At 41.5% G+C, this 15,933-nt stretch overlaps 1 protein-coding gene across 1 annotated transcript in view; it reads right to left on the bottom strand.

The window, feature by feature from the left end:
- FBXW8 (F-box and WD repeat domain containing 8) overlaps window positions 1-15,933 on the bottom strand; it is a gene marked incomplete at both ends in the record, with an annotated part of 108,205 nt that overhangs the window by 77,544 nt on the left and 14,728 nt on the right. The window contains one exon of the mRNA XM_084253384.1: window positions 686-850. Coding sequence (XP_084109510.1) covers window positions 686-850 — 165 coding nt within the window. The remainder of the gene's footprint in view (window positions 1-685; window positions 851-15,933) is intronic.

Here is a 15,933-nt window from a genome sequence, read left to right as displayed (position 1 = left end):
GAAGAAAGAGCAGCATTCTGTTCCTCCCATGCAAGTGAATACTCAGCCGCCCAGCTGGGGAGAAACACTCCACCACGCTGCTGTCGCATCATACCTGAAGCAGCTTTAGGTAACACTGTTCTTGACAGTTATTTCCTATAGAAACACTTCACTGTGCAAATTCTTAGCTGTGATCTAATATCTCTGTAGAGATGGTGAAGTGATAAATGTTATGGAAGTGAGCCAATGGGTTATGTGAGGGAAAAGAAGACAGGACTTAGAGACATTTAATAATCTCCCTCTTACAACTACTGGAAATAGCATTTTCAGTTCCTCTTGTGTATTCAGGTGGCACTTTTGCATTCTTGGTCCATCCACTTAGGGAGTTGAGGAGAGTGAAAGGGGCTGCACTGAGCACTGCCCAAAGACCCCAGCTACCAGAGGGGAGTCACTGGCATCCCAACCTCACCCTTTCTCTCCCAGAGAACAGGATGCTCCCAAATAGTGTGGCTGAAAATAGAAGTAGATGTGCTAGCGGCAAACAAAGTGGACAGCAAAACACCTAAGCGGCCCGTACCTTACCCCTCTCTTTCGGCTTCTGGCCACTAAAATCCAGCTATAATGGGAGACTGTTTAATCCTGGGCATGGATCCTATGCCCTTTGTAGGCTATTCTTCTACAGGTGACAATATTGGCCACTGCCTACCTTCCAGTTGGTTCTTAACATGTGTTCCTTGGCTCGGCACTCTTGGAAGATGAGCTTCCAGCAAGAATAATCAGAGATGCTGCTCTCGGGAAGGTGCCCTTCCTGTTGGCACAGCCTGAACCAGAGCACTTCATCTTCTGCAATCACCTTCCACGTCTTGCTCACCTAAAACAGAAGTGACACAAATGTCAAATTCTGTAATTAGAGAAGCCCCTTGTCATCCAAAAATCAATCAACACCTTTATTATTGCCCTGGGTTTATGGCAGTATAAAATGTCTCATTAACAAAACACTCTGAGGTGAAAAAAATACAAGCAAATGTTTCGAGTTTTATCTTTCAAGATTTCAAAATTGTCATAATACCATCTAATGTCACATTTTAGACTACTTGGATAAATTATGTAATATAGAAGAAAAAAATACACAAACATAAGACAAAAAATGTATGCTGCAACATGTTAATAATGATACTATCATTTTCAGCACATTATTTCTCTACTTTTTAACCAACAGGCTCTTACATTTCCAAGTTACAGAGCTGAAGACTGATGATCACTGAAATAAAAAGCTGTAAAAAGCAAATACCCTTAATTCAGAACTTCTAGCTATATGAGAAATTCAAATTTATATGTGAGAACTTAGATTTTAAATGGATAGACTTAAAATATGTATTTATAGAAAACCCAAGATGCAAACAAAGACAGTAAGATCTGATATGGAAAAATTAATGTTCTGTATAGCTTGAACTTCAAATTCCAACAGTATCCAGAGAAAATGCTGTGTTAGCTATTCGGGTTTTTGTCTCTCAGCCCTAATTTAGGGGAATAACGGATTTTATGTCATCACAGTAGATAGAGTACAAAGTTGGGCAGACTCTGCAAAAGACATACTATGCTGGCAGGATGAGAAAGTGAGCCAGCAGATCAACATGACCTTGGGTCTGCAGTACACTCTGGTAACGAAGGAGCAAGAGCTCAATGCTTGCAGCCCATCCAGGACTGCAACTCACTACCAATAAGTTCAGAGTCATGACCAGCAGTTTACAGTAACATGTGCTCTTTCAACACCTCCTTGGGGCCACTTTAAGACACCAAACACATGGACAAGAAGAAAGAACCTAAAACAAAGTAAAAGAGGAGAACACAGCATGCTTATGACAGACTCGTATTGCACAAGGGTGTCTCGTGTGACAAAGCACTCATGGGGAGCACAGTAAAGAGCTCTGAAAATCTGTTCCTTCATAAAAGCAACAAGAATACTGCCAAAAATTGTCAAAATTAACTTTTCAACACTTTGGAATTAACTAAAGACTTGCAACATTCTAAGGAGCATTTATTCAAGAAAAACGGCTGAATCTTGGTAAGAATAGCAGCCTTTGTGTCATTTTACCTTGTACCAATCCCATCCACCTCCTCCAGTGCTACAGTAACCTTGAAAACCAACCACCTCACAACTCTGGTTAACAGTAAAAACAAGGAGGGCCTCCCCAGTGGCGCAGTGGTTGAGCGCTGGGTTGTGAAGCTCCCTGCAGCCTCTGCGGCACCGGTTCGATCCCCGGCTGCTCCCCGCCCACCGGAGGAGGGTCCCACATGGCGCGCAGACCTCTCCTGCCGCCCGCTGCTCCCCTCAGCAGTGTACTTTGGTCCTTCTGCCTGTTCTGCTCCCCGCTCTGGCTCTGGTGAATTCTCTCACCCTCCCACGCTTCTGACTGTACCCAGTGCATGTATAAACAAACAAACAAATAAATAAAATACGTGCCTCTTTAAAAAAAAAAAATTGTTAAAAAAAAAAAAAACAGTAAAAACAAGGAGCCTAGCTGCCACCAGAGAGGTCAAATGTGCTTACAGCTATCCAAACGTGCTACCCCTGGAGGGCTGTCACCATTTCACCTGTCTGGCAGCTTAATGGAAAGCTCTACTCTGAAGGTTTGGCTTTATATGACCTACCTCAGAGCTCATTGTCCTATCTCCACAGCAGTTGCCGGAGACTTGGGCTGAAAGGAGACTGATCAAAGAAACCTCTATAAAATCACTAGCTAAAACTAGTAACTGAGAAATTTCAGTGGTCATACAAGACGAACACAAACTAAAAAATTAGTTCAGAAAAGTCACTAAAAACCAAACCTTCTGGGGCCTCCCCGGTGGTGCAGCGGTTAAGCATTGGGATGTGAAGCTGCCCGCAGCCTCTGCAGCACTGGTTCAATCCCCGGCAGCCAGGCGAGGGTCCCACATGGCACACAGACCTCTCTTGCCGCCCGCTGCTCCCCTCAGCAGTGTACTTCGTCAGTCTGCCTGCTCTGCTCCCCACTCCTCTGGCTCTGGTGAATTCTCTCACCCTCCCGCACTTCTGACTGTACCGCAGTGCTTGTATAAATAAATAAATAAATCTTTAAAAAAAAAAAATCACAAATAGTAAAATCACTTTAAAAAAAAAAAAAAACCCTCTGGAGGGAGAAGAATCTGATTGCCAGAGTTGTCACATTGTATTATTTTTAAAGTACAATTTTGAATTAAAAAAAGACACTATGAAACAATATATAAAATGTAAAACTGAACAACACCTGTCCCTAAGGAAGTCCAGATGTTGGACTTACTACACAGACTTTAAATCAGCTATTACATGTAGATCAAAATGTCAAAAAAAAGCATGTCTAAAGAAATAAAGGAAGGTATGAACATATCTCACCAATTAGAGAATATTTGATAGAAACTATTTTTTTAGAAAGAATGAAATAGAAGTTTTAGAGTTTACCAACTGTGTCCAACAACACTTGGAGACCTCAATATCTCATTTTCAAAAATGGATAGAATAACTAAGCAGCAAACTATCAAGAAAAGGTAAGAATTAAACACTATAAACCAACTAAACATGAGACATTCACTAAACACTCTTCCCAACAGAGTGCATATTATTCTCAAGCGCAACAGAACATTCTTTAGATTAGACTATACTAGCCCATAAAACAAATGTCAATAAATTTAAAAGAACAAGGCCTCCCTGGTGGCACAGGGGTTAAAGTCTCAGTGCTCTCAAGTTATTGTCAGCCACTGCACCATGAGTTCGATCCCCAGCCAGGGAGATAACCCACATGGCGCAGCAGACCTCTCCCATCACGCCCACTGCTCCCCTCAGCAGTGTATTTCAGTAGATCTGCCTGTTCTCCTCCCCACTCTGTTTCTCTGAACATTCACTCTGGTGAATGTTCTCACCCCCCGCATCTCCGGCCTACTCCCCAGTTCTTGTATGCATAAATAAATAAAACAAATTTTAAAAAAAGAACAAAGTAAGATATGTGACAACAATAGAATGAAATCAGAAATCCGTAACAGGAAATGGGAATTCCCAAATGTGTGAAAATTAAATAACACATCCCTAATTAACCAATGAGTCAAAGGAGAAATTGCAAAGGAAACAAAAACACTTTGCTATAAGTGAAAATGAAAACTGAACATAAACTTATAAAACATAGTACTTAGAGGAAAATTTATAGCCGTAAATTACAGTATTTAAAAAAATCTAGGGCCTCCCCGGTGGCGCAGCGGTTGAGCACTGGGTTGCGAAACTGCGCGCGGCCTCTGCGGTGCCGGTTCGATCCCCGGCTGCTCCCCGGCCACCAGAGGAGGGTCCCACATGGCGTGCAGACCTCTCCTGCCGCCCGCTGCTCCCCTCAGCAGTGTACTTCGGTCCTTCTGCCTGCTCTGCTCCCCGCTCTGGCTCTGGTGAATTCTCTCACCCTCCCGCGCTTCTGACTGTACCCAGTGCATGTATAAACAAAACAAACAAACAAACCAGCAAACAAATAAATAAAGCATGCCTCTATAAAAAAAAAAAAAAAAGATTTAAAAAAAAAAAAAATCTAGTCAACAAGGTAGTCTTCTACCTTAAACCAGAAAAACTAAATACCAAACAAGCAGAATGAAGTAATAGTCAACCAAAATAAGTGAACAGAGGAAATGAAGGAAATAAAATAGTTTCTTGAAAAGATAAAAAAATTGACAAACATTTAGCCAGACTAATAGGGGGAGGGTGGGAGAGCAGGACTTAAATTTCCAAATCAACAATGAAACCACAAAAATGAAAAGGATTCTAAGGGAATGAATATGAACAATCACATGCCAAAAAATTAGATAAACTAAAAGAAATGGACAGATTCCTAGGTACAAGTACTGAAACTGACTCAAGAAGAAATAGAAAATCTAAGTAGAACAATAACAAGAGGATGAATTAATAATTTTTAAAAACTTCACACAAACGCAAACACATGGAGATTAAACAACATGCTTCTCAGTCACCAATTTCTTCAGAGAGGAACTTAAGGCAGAAATTAAAAAATACCCAGAGAAAAATAAAAATGAAAACAGACTGGACAACCTCCTCAATGAGAGGAGTCTGCACATCACACATCTGATAAGGGGTTAATATCCAAGAGATACAAATAACTTATTCAACTTTAACAACAAAACCAAATGACCCGATTAAAAAATGGGCAGATCTGAATAGACACTTTTCCAGAGAGGGTATATAGATAGTCAAAAGACATGAAAACACACTCATCATTTCTAGTAAGAGAAATACAAATCAAAACCACAAGGTATCATCTCACACCTGTGAGAATGACATACATGGAAAAGACTCCTAGTGCTGTGACAATGTGGAGAAAGAGGAACCTTTATACACTGTTGATGGGAATGTAAATTGGTTCATCTATTTGAGAAAGTGGTCTGGACTTTCTTTAAAAAAAAAAACTATAGAAATATATAATCCAGCAATCTCACTTCCAGGTACCTATCTGACGAATATGTACTCCACAATGTTTGCTGCAGCATTATTCACAATAGCTAAGATATGGAAGTAAACGAAGTGCCCAGGGGTAGATGTTTGGATAAAGAAGATGTGGTATATATACACAATGCAGTAATATTCGGCTGTCAGAAAAGATGAAACTGCCATTTGCAGCAGGAAATTGAGGGAATTAGGCAAAGGGAAGTATCCAGAAAAATAAAGTATTGGTTGATTTCGCATACAAGAGTAATGCAAGGACGCAAACTGGATAAACTGACAAAGCAAAAACTAAATGAGCAGACACTGATAACCAAAGTGATGTTACCAGAGGGTAAGAGGATAGGGGTGAGGTGGGAGAAAGGGTAAAGAGAATTTTTTAATTATTTTTGAGTTACGGTGGGGTGGGGGCTTCAAAAAAAAAATCTCAGACATAGATGGCTTCACTGGTATATTCTATGAAATGTTTAAAGGATATAATCATTCATCATTCATAAACTCTCCCAAAAACTGGAAATGGGGCGGGGGGGAGCGTGTGACTGATGTAACCAGTGTTACTGATACCAAAAACGATACAAAGATATCACAAGAAAACACAAACCGGGGGCCTCCCTGGTGGCACAGAGGTTAAAGTCTCACCACTATCAAGCTATTGCCAGCCACTGTGCCATGAGTTCGATCCCCGTCCAGGGAGTTAATCCACATACAATGCAGCAGACCTCTCCTGTCTCGCCAGCTGCTCCCCTCAACAATGTATTTCGTCAATCTGCCTGTTCTGCTCCCCACTGTCTCTGGAATCTGCACATCACCCCCTGAACCTCTGGCTCTCACTCTAGTTCTACACAAAAATAAAAATAAATCTTTAAAAAAACAGAAACCAATATCCCTCATGAATATAACCAAAAAATTTCAACAAAATATTAGCAAACAATCCATCAACACAGAAAAAGGAACATATCAAAAACAAATGCAGTTTATCTCAGGGATGCAAAGTTGGTTTAACATATAAAAATCAATATGCTACACCTTACTATTTGCATAAGGTATATAACCTATATGTCGTTCTCAAAGGTAAGAAATTTTTTTAGAAAATTTATTTATGCATAGAAGAGCTGGAGTACAGGCCAGAGATGCGGGGGGTGAAAGGATTCACCAGAGACAGAGTGGGGAGCAGAATAGCCAGACCCGCCAAACTACACTGCTGAGGGGAGCAGCAGATGAGTCAGGAGAGGTCTGCTGCCCCATGTGGGCTGCTCCCCGGCCGGCCGGGGATCGAACCTGTGCTGCAGAAGCTGCGGACCACCTCACAGTGCGGCGCCCAACCCCTTGGGCCACCAGGGAGGCACAGATATAAGAAATTTTATGTTAAAAATAAACAGTAAGATTGTTCTCTATATTCAAAATGAATCTGCACCACACAGAGAAATCCACAGCAGAGTTTCTTTACCTAATGACTTCCCCAAGGAAACCTAAAATGATAAGGATTACATATATATTATGTACATGTATATATGAGACCTACATATACACATATATGTACATACATGTGTATTATATATGACGTTTAGGAATGTCTTCAAGATCACTTCCTTTATTCAAGCGGCTGCCTGCTGTAGTAAGAAAGCAGTTATACTAAGTGAAAATATCCCAAACTCTAAGGCCAAACTTTTCACTAACTATTATGTGAAAGTCAATCGGTTTCTCAGCACCTCTTTCCTCCTCTAAGGAATGAGGGCTGGGGGGATTCAGTCTTTACAACATTCAGTTCTACAACCTTGGGGCCTTAGTTTCCTTGTCTTTAAAATGTAAGTATATGCCACCGCCAAAAGAACTGCTGTGCACCTCACAGAGCTCAAGAAAGGTGCTCTGCAAACATCATTCCTTCCGCATATGCATCAACTGCACACCACAACACTACTGATCACTCTGCCGGGACACACAGATTCCTTATCATGAAATTAAGCTGTTCCAAACATTACCTTTTAAGAAAGGCCATTATTAGCCTCCTCATAGTTTAAATAAACGACTTTTATTAAGTCTATAATGGATTTCTACTTGGCCCGTGCCAGCAGAAAGGGAGTAAAACTTACAAAGTAAATGTCAGAATCCAAGAACTCAACTTGGTTCCGTCTCAAGTTCTGATTTTTATCTCAGAAAACTAACCTAAACTAAGAGCCATTATGATACTTTATTCAAATGCAAGTATATGAAAGCAGTAATGACCCAGATGCACTCTGCCAGTACATGCACGTTCTGGCTTCCTTAACTATGCTGCATGTGTGTGCAGGTATGGAAACATGCCACCTAGGTCAAGTTCTCTGGAAGCAGGAATTCTGCATGGAAACTACACATCTGGAAGTCAGACCAGGCAGCCTACAGAGGGGTAAAGGTTCTGTCACTTTTCTGAAGCAAAGAGTCACACTGTAATACTGACGCTGTCACATTGGCTCCCAGCCTTCAATGGCTTAGAAACCAGAGAAGTGGGGTCTGGGAGCTCAACTAGGTACACACCTCATCACAGGAACATCCCTGGCAGGAGGAAAGCTTCTGGTGAAAAGCTGGCCTCCCTTATCAGTCTGGCCAACCACAGTTCAGCTGTTAGAAAGTGCTTCCTCCCAGTGGTTAGAAAACACATTCTACCTACTCCTCCTTCCACCTGACAGCTTCTCAAATAGATGAGAGCCATCCTGTTCATCTTCACTGGTCTAAATACTACCCATTTGAGCTAATCATTACAGGACTAGTAACCAAACCTGTTATTTCTGAATGTACCCTAATATTTGTATATCCACAGTGTCCCTCTTCCAATGTGGTCTTAGGACTGAACAAAACCCCAAACACGGCGGTCAAGTGCCAAAAACAGAAGGACTTTGTCAGATACTAATTTGCTGCTTCACTTGTACATACGTCATCAGAGCTACTGAACTAAGTGTTCACCAAAGCTTCTGGAGTATGCTTATAAAATATTTAAGGCAAACCAAAAGATGTAAAGAATACTGCCAGTACCCACAGACTTACCACCCCAAAGCTTAGAACTGCTTTGCGTCTCTGTGCTCACATTCTTTCCTGCAAGGGTTATCTCAGTAGTGTTCATCATTCTTCACTCTTTGTAAATACAAACTGCAATTAAAATACAGTCCCCAACTCTTGCTTCCAATTACTATTTTTAAACCCTAATTCTAAACTTTCTATCCATTTTAAATCCAAGCTCTTTGCACTACCCAGCATTCTAGATGACTCTTGAATCCCAATTCTGTCATCCATTGCATATGCTGCTTCTCCCACACATAAGTCATCTGCAAAATCCAGTCTGTGGGCCTTCATGCCTTATTTAAAAAAAAAAAAAAAAAAGTTAACCAGGATGAGGCTGAGGACAGAGCCCAAGACAAACCACTCGGGCCAGGATGACATGCATCCATTAGGAAGCTCAGCCTGGGCATGGCCACAGCATCAGTTATAAATCCACTTAACTACACTGTCATCCCACACTTCTCCATTTTACCATAAGGGGATCAGGGAAACAAACCCTCATCTGATCACAAGTGGTCAGGCAATAAAGAAGAGTGACTCAATAACACCGGAGCTCCAACTCTGACTAGATACAACACCATTTTATTTTTGGCATGTCTGGTCCACAGCTGAGCCTTCCCCTGACAGTGAGTAGTGTCTGTCCATCTGTCTGTGCCAGAGTGACTCTGAGCCCTGGGCAATCGCGGAGCACAGATTGGGACAGACCAACACCAGCGGTGATGGAGCCAGGTTACAATTCAAATAGTTCCAGAGCAGAGTACTTCCCTAACAGTCACTTGGACTTCGGGGTTAAAAAAAGTATCAGAAAAGGGCTAACATGCCCCTTCCGGTTCTCAAAGGCAGAAAGTGCTAACTCAACACAGGGAAACTTACTCTGATCTTGAGATGCATGAAGTTTTTTGGATAAAAACCATAAAATTTTATGATAATAATTAAATGCAACTACTGAACAAAAGGCTTAGTGCAGCCATTATTTCATTACATAAACCAGCACTTCCAAAGCAGTTCAGTACAACTTTACTCTTCAGTATGTTAATAAGTTACATTTTTTTTTAAATGGGCAGGAGAGCTTTATATATTTTTTTTTTATATAAGAGCTGGGGTACAGGCCAGAGGCACAGGAGGGTGAGAGGACCCACCAGAGACAGAGTGGGGAACAGAACAGGCAGACTGATGAAATACATTGCTGAGGGGAGCAGCGGGCAAGATAGGAGAGGTTTGCTGTGGCATGTGGGACTCTCCCTGGCCAGCCGGGAATCGAACCCCCGCAACAGAGGCTGCAGACATCTTCACAGCTGAGCTCAACCCACTCACTTCACCACCGGGGAGGCCCAATGAGTTACTTTTAAAAAGGATTCCATGACATATAAATGTGCCAAGTAATTACCCCATACATGGTAAACTTAACATTTCAAATTTATCAAGTTTAAAAAATAAGAAAGCAGTATGGAGAACACTGGTTTAAACAAAACTAAGCAGGATTCTTCACTGAAGAACTCAAAGCTTTTAATAGACTGACATGTTGCATAGCTCAAAGAAATAGTTGTAAGAAGTTGTATTCCCCCAGAGTGCAAACTGGTCCAACCACTATGGAGAGCTGTGTGGAGATTTCTGGACCTACTAAACATAGAGCTTCCATATGATCCAGCAATTCCACTCCTAGGTATTTACCCAAAGGACACAGAAACATCAATTCCAAAGAACACCTGCACCCCTATGTTTATAGCAGCACTATTTACAATAGCTAAGCTTTGGAAACAGCCCAAATGCCCAAAAATAGATGACTGGATCAAGAAGATGTGGTACATATATACCATGGACTATTACTCAGCATTCAAAAAAGATAAACACATGCAATTTGCAGCAACAAGGATGGCACTGGAAGGGATCATGCTCAGCGAAATAAGCCAAAAAGAAAAAGAAAAATACCGGATGGTCTCACTCATAGCAGGAATCTAGAAAACTTAACTAAGGGACCAGGAAAATGAATAACTATAAGAAAGTGAAAATCAAAATCAACAAAAAACTATGAACCAGAGACACTTTTGGGGGGGTGAGGTGAGGGAGGGGAGGGATTGGCGTCATGGGGGGGGGGTTGCAATTGTATGGGGAATATAAAAATAAAATTTATTATTTAAAAAAAAAAAAAAAAGAAGTTGTATTCCCCAAACTAACTTGGTTCCTGAATTCTTTTTGCAAGTCTTGTCTCAAAAGCCTAGTACCTTGCATAAAATACTTGAGAGAACACTGACATGGGGCTACTGGTCAACCTAGACATGAGCTGGGCACTAATTACGTGCTGAGCATTAATTAAGGTCAGCAGCTCTCATCCACTTGCCACCTCATTCTGCCAAACTGATACCTTTTGCTTTAAGAGGCAGCCAGTGAAGGTGTCCAGATCAGGGGCTGCCTCACCATGTTTGGGGAAGCTGTAAATGTTTTGGGGCCTCCCCAGTGGCGCAGCGGTTGAGCGCTGGGTTGCAAAGCTGCCCGCAGCCTCTGCAGCACCGGTTCGATCCCTGGATGCTCCCCAGCCACTGCAGGAGGGTCCCACATGGCCCGCAGACCTCTCCTGCTGCCTGCTGCTCCCCTCAGCAGTGTACTTCGGTCCTTCTGCCTGCTCTGCTCCTCGCTCTGGCTCTGGTGAATTCTCTCACCCTCCGTGCTTCTGACTGTACCCAGTGCTTGTATAAATAAATAAATAAATGTTAAAAAAAATGCAGAAAAAAAAAAAGAGAAAAGTTTTGGATCACAAGACTGGCCTCACATAGAGAAAATCTTTTTAATTCTGTAGTCCAAAAATTCGCTACAAGGCTACTTTTTTGTTAGATGGAGCCACTGAATTATCAGCCTTTTAGGAGAATTCAATGCCAATGGTCAGTGACTTCAAAATAGAAGATCTCAATTAAACATTCTTGACAAATTTTCATGAGAACTAAATGGCACAAATTTCAGCCACCTTAAGATGAGGGAACTTTTCAGAGACTTTCAAGGAGTCTCAAATATATATCAGACCTTAAAAACTTTGGAAGCTGAAGAAAGATTTTTAATCAGTTTCAAAGAAATGCCAAGTCGTTTTAAATAACACAATCTGAAATTTGTACCACAGGGTTACGCAGTGAAAAACTGAGAACAATAAGCTGATGTTTCAGAGCATCATCCCGACCACTAACCCCTAGATCACAGGGCTTATGCGGTAGAAAATAATATTCAGGATAAAGTTTAAATCCTGGATAACGAACAATAAATCTCTTTGAGGGATTTACAAAAGCTAGAGGTGAGAATTACTTCCAAAAAAGGATCAGGATTGTACCTACAATTAGGTGTTAAACCCAGAAATGTGCCAACAACTTTTTGAGCAAAAACTATAAAGGGAGGGTCCTCCCACCCCCCACTTAAAGGAAAGCAAAAATAACAGATGCTAAGAGTCTCGCTCAGTCCTGAAGGAAACACCAACAAGAAGAAGACCTAAATTTTCACAACTAAAATTTAAAGAGAGTCCCACCAAAAGGAAATCTAAGTGTATGGATTTCTTCAGTTACATTAAATCTAGCACATTTACAAGCGGAATTTTCCAAAGGCCTAATGGGGCTGCTTTAATACACCAGGATTGGAATGGCCCTGACCAGTTTAAGCCCCACTGAGTGAGCCTCAGCTGCAAGAATTTGCTAATAAAAGTGTCTCCAGCATTTTGCTTTATAGCACCACTGTGAATTGCAGCATTTAAAAAAAAAAAAAAGGCACTTGGCTCAAAAATTAGCTTTATTAACTCTGCCTGGATTAGGGTTACCAGGGAGGCCCTCACAAGGGAGAAAGTGTCATTGTTCTACTCACAAATTCATATAGCAAGAGCACTTGTGGAGGACATGCCATGTATAGACAGCTATATACAGACTCATCTCAATTTCCTTTCCTTCCCTTTGTTCATGAACCCACTTACTTTTGCCCCCACCACACCACTGGTCGGATCACAGTAACCTCCAAGTGCTAAATACAACGGTCACTTCACAGTCCTCCTTGTACTTGACTAACATGAGCACTTAACACTTCAACCATGTTCTCAGCCTTGAAAACTCTTGAGCCCTCAGTTCCATGGAACCTGCGCTTCTGGGTCTCCTTGTGAGCTCACACGTCTCAGGCTCTTCACCATCTCAGCTTCTAGTCATTGTGGTGTGGTCTCCAATTGGGGTGTGCCACGGCTCAATTGCTGAACCTCCTCCTCTGTGTACCCTTACTTCCCTGTAGATCTTGTCCAGTTTCCTGGCTTTAGTCACCATGAACATGCTGACAGCTCCCAAATGTATCTTCAGCCCAGAGTTCGACCCAGAAGTCATTTCCAGCCTCATACCCAACCACTGATCTTCCCTTTGAAGTTGCTCAACGCAGTCTTCCTTGTCACGAAAGGCCACCTCCAACCTCTGGTTGCTCAGGCGAAACACCTTGACACTTAGGAAACCCTCTTCACTCTTCTTTATCTCCCCACACCCAATCCAGCAGCAATCATGACTCCGCCCACTTCTACTGGCCACGCCACCACATTCTCTTGTCTGGGTTATTCTGGTGTCTCCTGCAATATTCTCATTCCCCTACAGTCTATTCACCCAATAGCAGCCAAAATAACCCCTTTTAAAATCTAAGTCAGACCCTGTCACTCTGCTCAAAACACTCAGATGACTTCCCATCTCATTCAGAATAAAAGTTCAAGTTCTTTTAATGGATTAAGTGCTTTTCACAGTTTGGCTACTTTTCTTCTCTCCATCTGCTTACCACACCCCTCCCATATTTGTTCCCTACTGCTGCTCTAACAAATTATCACAAACTTAGTGGTTTAAAGACATTTACTCTCTTATGGTTCTGGAGGCCTGAAGTCTAAAGTCAAGGTGTGGTTGATAAGACCCATTCCTTCTGGAGGCTTCAGGGAAGGAATCTGTTTTCTTACCTTTCCCAACTACATTCTTTGGCTTGTGAGCCCTTCCACCATCTTCAAAGCCGGCAAATGGCATCGTCTCTGCTCTCTGACCTTCTGCTTCCTCTTACGAGACATCTTGTAATGACATCAAGCCACCTGATTATCCAAGATAATCACCCCATTTTAAGATCCTTAACTTACATCTGCAAAGGCCCTATTACGGTAATAGGGAACACATTCACAGGTTCTGAAGAGTAGGATATGGACATCTTGTGGGAGGGGAAAGGTGTTGTTCACAGCCCATCACAACTTAGTCACTTTGACCTTCTTGCTGTTCCTCAAACACAGTATCAAGGCTTCTGTATCTGTATTCACCTCTGCCAGAGACCTGCACAGCTTCCTTCTTCCCTCCTTCAGATCTTTGCTCAAAGGTCACCTCCTCTGTGGAGGCTTCCCTGGCCACTTAAAAGTGCAACATCACCACCTCTGCTCCATAGCAGTTATCACTATCTGTGCTCTATGTTTAAGTATGTTTGTTTCATATAATGTAAGCTGAGAGGCAGGGTATTTTTATGTCGTGTTCACTGCTGTGCTTGCCATCTAGAACATTACGTGGCACATAGCAAGCCCTCTGTAGATAACTGAATGAAATGAAAGAATAGGTCCAACTTAAAAAACAAACTGAACACTTAAACTGGAGTGCTTTTATTTTCGAATTTCAGCCTCTGACATGCGCTGCCCTCAGCAGGTTCAGACATTCTTACTCAATCCCTTGTTTTCTGCTTTAAGTTTTAGTTATGGAAAATTTCAAACACACAAAAATAAAACAGAGTCTGAAGAACTCCCAAGTACTACCACCCAGTTCTAATACCAGTTGAGAGGTTGCCAGGTGTGTTTCATCTCACGCCTCATCCTTTCTTGGGGAACAGCTCTGTTTTTCCCTTGCCCCTGTTCAGACTCTGGGAACCTGCCATCATCTAAGGGTCTTTACAATCAATCTGGCTTTGGTAACAGATTATTCCCGACTTTTAAAGATTTCATTAAAACCCTTAGCTATAAAACCTAAGGTTTAGGTTTCACCTATTTAGATATTTGAGATCATAGATCACATTTTCCTTGAAACTTGAAATATCATAATCTAATATACTGGGATTTAGTGCCAGAACTTGGTTTTTTTTTTTCCTTACACCTACTTCTTGCTTAACAATTTTATCACAAATCTTGTGTTTTTATGTACCATTGCTCTTTTTCTTTTTGCTTTCTTTATGCACATTTTTCTACCTTTGACTTGAAAAAAAAATGTGACATCGTTGCCTATGCAGCAAAATTGCTACATTTACACATTAGGAAATAAACATAACTAAAATACATGTTTAAAATGAAAATTAAAAGAAAGACAAAATTAAAGAGCTGGAGAACAAATCAGTGGTTGCCAAGGTGAGGAATGGGGGAGAAGGGTCACAACAGATGAGGCTAGAGGAGCAGCACGAGATATCGTTGACTGTGTGCCACACAAATCTGTGCCTGTGAAAAACTGCATAGAAATAATAACATGAAGATGCAAAACTGATGAACTCTGAAGCAGCTCTGTGGCTGCAGCAGTGTCTGCAGCGGGCTGGTCCTGACACGGTGGGGCAGCTACGCAGCTCTCACCAGTGGAGAAGGCTGGGGCGGGTGCACACTCTCCACTATTTTTTTGCAACTTCCTGTGAATTTACAGTTATTTAAACGGTCTTTAAATGAATGAATCATTACTATAAACCATTGCTTCTCAGAACTATCCATGTTATAACAGCAGAGTCACTCTCCTCATAAAAACCCCACAATTTTGTAATTGACAATTTCAAATTGTAACTTATCCATTTATAAAAAATGTCCTCTAAAGTGCCAGGAATCCTGTGGGCACAGACAAAAGAATGAACATAAAATGATAAACAGCAAAATGGAAAAGCTGTTCAATGAACTGCCCACCACCTAACTCTACTTGTTATTAAAAGCCTCAATGTTTTTGAGACATTTCAGCATAAAGCAACCCCACAGAGATACTCAATCCCTGAAGGACAAATACTGAGTTCAAGGAGCTGGAGAGGTCAGCGCCCGAAGTACACAAGGATCCCAAACTAACACAGTAGGACTTAACGTTTTGAAAACATAAAGCCTCACAAAACAGAAAAAGAGGTGATGCAGAAAGGAGACAGTCAAAGCAGAATCAGTTCTCCGGCACAGTTTGTGGCATAATTAAATCTCAGAAGTCCTCCCCAAGCAGGGTTCCTTATTGTTAGCTGGTTACCAATTTGGCATACAGATCTAAGTAAACAGGTTTTCTCCAAGGGCACATGTATAGTTCATGGTGCCAATTCCAAATAACTGGCCCAATTTCACTAAAATCCCAAGGCAGCTAGATTAAAAAAGAAAAAGAGAGAGGGAGATAGATAGGACAAACCCGCTCTGAAATTAAAGTATAAAACAGCAAGACATTCCATTCAACAAAAGGACTTTTCCCCTGTTTCAAAAATGAAAACATCATTAG

This window comes from Talpa europaea (assembly GCF_964194135.1).
Source record: "Talpa europaea genome assembly, chromosome: 14".
Lineage (NCBI taxonomy): Eukaryota > Metazoa > Chordata > Mammalia > Eulipotyphla > Talpidae > Talpa > Talpa europaea.
The sequence above is the reverse complement of the archived record's forward strand: the minus strand, read 5'-3'. Positions and strand labels throughout refer to the sequence as shown.